Here is a 2,949-nt window from a genome sequence, read left to right on the forward strand (position 1 = left end):
GCCAAGGCCACAATATATAGTACATGTGCAAATATGCAGGAAGCTCACTAACATATGGGAAAACTACAATATACAAATATATACATCTAACAAATAGTACATGACAATATTCACCTATGTCTTTTCTTTATTGCACAGATAACATATGATCATATTTTGAAATAAAAATTTCCAGATTCACAACATATAGCATAACCAACGTCTATAATTTTAGTTTACATTTTTCGGAAACTTAGAAGTGTCACACAAAAAAAAGAGGTGCACCCGCAGCTAGTTGCGGAATATTGGCAGTCACTTGATGCCAGTATTATCTTGATGATGCTCCACAAAAATGTGAGTATATTGATTGGGTGACCAGGAGTGGTACATAAGTTTTTCCGAAATGAATGCTTAATAATAATCTTTGAAAAAAACAGTAATCGTGAACAGGCTCTGCTAATGCAATAAATCCACACATTTCTTCTCTAGAGGAAATAAATTTGTAGAAACGCTTTGTTATCTTCACAATGTCTATGAGTATACAGTTAAATGTTATGGAGACGGGCACTCGATCACTGGGTTTACAAGTCCACTAATCAATCATGATCTCACATTGTTTTTTGCAAGATACATATAAGCATTCATATAATCATATCAGAGAACCATCGTTTTGCCAGGCAGCAACAGGCTCCATCGTTATGGTCAGCTTATGCAGTATTTCAAGTAGGTGCTTTATCTAGAGTTCTCTTCAGATCCAGAAGTTTTGACCAACTTTGGCTGTATCTTCTCTTCTGGTTGCCACCAGCTGTGGATTCACAAGACAAGTAATCTGTTACAACGATCTAAAGACATGGAATCCAAAGTAGTAGTTGGAGCTGGTCTTCGTACATACATTTCCATACGACAGTAGATTTTTCACACGCCTCTGAGCAGGAACTCTGCATGGCATCCAGAACACAATCAGTGGGAGGTTTTCTGTCGACAACGACATGCTGAAAATACAAACCTTGGCTGACGCTGCTAATCGTATCGTCTCTTGGATTGATGAGTCGATGTCAATCTCGGTTCCTGGCTTCACAGAGATGACCTACTCTAAAAGTGTACACAGTAAGGTGTTGAATTAAGTTGAGTATAAGAAGTAAGAACAATAAAATGCACTGACAGTCCGGTAGCATCGTAACACGTACTGATGGATCATTGTCTCCGATTTCAGGCATCCCACTGTGATCTTTCCTGGAGGAGGATAGCACCGTGATATCAAAGTGGTCATCAATCTGCCACAGGGTTGCAGATATACATTAGTTCCGAATTCCGATGCACCAACTTTACTAAAGCTCTTGCTCACACTCAGTATTTCGTTCTGAATCACGACAATGCTTTCAGTTAACCTCAAGGGGTTCCTTCAAAATGTGGCATACTTTCGTAGATCGTGGAAGATTTCAGGTGAGCATTGTGCTGTACCTTTGTGTTGTAGGGTGTGGAGCAGGAATCGCATATCTTGCCGAAGGAAGTGATGACTCGCCCTTTTATTGACATCCCGAACTGACTATGCTGAAATTCAGATAAACGTCTCACAACTATCAGTCATTTGGTTACTCGCTAACCTGCATACGGCATACATGATCGCGCTCGCTCGTCAGTTAATTACCTGCTGGACGAGAAGGTGCACTAGGACGTCGGCGTCGCTCTGCCCGTCTTCGATCAGGTCGTCCAGCCTCAGCTGCCGCAGCGTCAGCTCGAAGTCACTGCTCCACTGATCCCCTCCGCCGCGCGACGTTCCGACGGAGACCAGGCTCCGCCGCGCGCCGGTTCCCCTCTGCCGGCTCCTCCTGAGGCTCTGGGCAGATGGTGTGTCATGAGCAGCTCTGCATTCTACGCTATCCTGCCACTACTAAGGTAGCACTAGTTCCGGAAGTAGTATGCCAGTATTCACCTGTGTAACTTGAACTCTCTTAGGTGACTCGGCAGGGTAGTCCTCTTCGGTTGGAAGCTGCGCGTGAACGGCGAAGCTTCTGCATCTGCCGTGGCTCCAGCTGCCTGGGAGCTGCGTCGTGATCGGGTTGGGCAGCAGCCTCAGCGCGGGGCTGCAGGCTCTCTTCATGGCTTCGAGCTTGGGAACAGAGCGGAGCTCGGGCAGGTATGCTGCAATTGCATGCCGTGGCTATTGACCCCTGGACACACGATTACCTTATCCTTTTGCCCCACCCTGAAGGCGTCGGTGATCCTGGGTTTATGTACGTGACAGTTGCTGAGCCACACCCTGCTCTCCAAGTCGAAGAACGCGACGGCTAGACATCTGGGCCGTGTCCCGTGTTTGGCCCGTCCAGGCAGCCGGCCGTGCTCGCCCCTCGTACTATCTATTCGAACACGGTTCTGTTTTAATTATGTTGGATTAGATCGCGGGCACTACTCGATCGTGTCCTACCCTTTATCCCTTCGTCGGAGGTCGTACGCGGCAACAAGATCCTACTAATAAAGGAAGTAAGGTTTCTCCCCTAATTTTTCGTCCGTTTTGGATATACCCTTACTTTTCACTGGTAATTACGGGCGTTGCCACCGCTAAGTGAATAATTGGTTCGTCCAGGAACTGTTTTCTTCTCCCCGCACCGAACAATGTCGTAAAAAACAACGCCGCCCCAACTCCCCAGTCCCCACGCTCGAGGGGCGAGAGCGCCACCCAGCTCGCGGTCTCCATGTACTCGAGGTCGATGCAGATAACAACAGCCACGAAGACCTCGTCGTGCCTCAATTGGAGCTTGGAGATGCAGCCCGGCGCTGACGGCGAGGGCGGATGGTGTGAAGACGTCGAGGAATTGATAAAATAATTACCTGAATGAGTTCATCGGAACGTGAGGAAGAATTATCGTGTTGACCAATAAGCGAAACAGTGAGAGGAAGAGGGGGAATCGGGAGCAGCATTGCTTGCGGCGGCGCTGGCCTAGGTTTGGAACGACCACAGGAGGGCAAAAC

General features: G+C 47.4%; 1 protein-coding gene across 1 annotated transcript; it reads right to left on the reverse strand.

Moving 5' to 3' along the window:
* Window positions 1-474: 474 nt before the first annotated feature.
* On the reverse strand, window positions 475-2,191 carry LOC127335658 (large ribosomal RNA subunit accumulation protein YCED homolog 2, chloroplastic). Its single transcript, XM_051362376.2, has 7 exons — window positions 1,913-2,191; window positions 1,628-1,816; window positions 1,441-1,530; window positions 1,167-1,253; window positions 986-1,066; window positions 872-917; window positions 475-784 (listed from the first exon to the last, which is right to left on the reverse strand). The coding sequence occupies exons 1-7, from the start codon at window positions 2,078-2,080 to the stop codon at window positions 699-701; spliced, it is 747 nt and encodes a 248-aa protein (XP_051218336.1). The 5' UTR covers window positions 2,081-2,191; the 3' UTR covers window positions 475-698.
* Between the last annotated feature and the right edge of the window lie 758 nt (window positions 2,192-2,949).

Source organism: Lolium perenne, chromosome 2, assembly GCF_019359855.2.
Source record: "Lolium perenne isolate Kyuss_39 chromosome 2, Kyuss_2.0, whole genome shotgun sequence".
NCBI classification, from domain to species: Eukaryota; Viridiplantae; Streptophyta; class Magnoliopsida; order Poales; family Poaceae; genus Lolium; species Lolium perenne.

Bases quoted from the DNA above. Each gene is read 5' to 3' on its own strand.
- LOC127335658 (XM_051362376.2), bottom strand. From the start codon at position 2,080: ATGAAGAGAGCCTGCAGCCCCGCGCTGAGGCTGCTGCCCAACCCGATC. The intron at 1,817-1,912 runs GTGAATACTGGC...CCATCTGCCCAG, and splicing joins AGAGAGTTCAAGTTACACAG to AGCCTCAGGAGGAGCCGGCA. The intron at 1,531-1,627 runs GTAATTAACTGA...TCTGAATTTCAG, and splicing joins TGCACCTTCTCGTCCAGCAG to CATAGTCAGTTCGGGATGTC.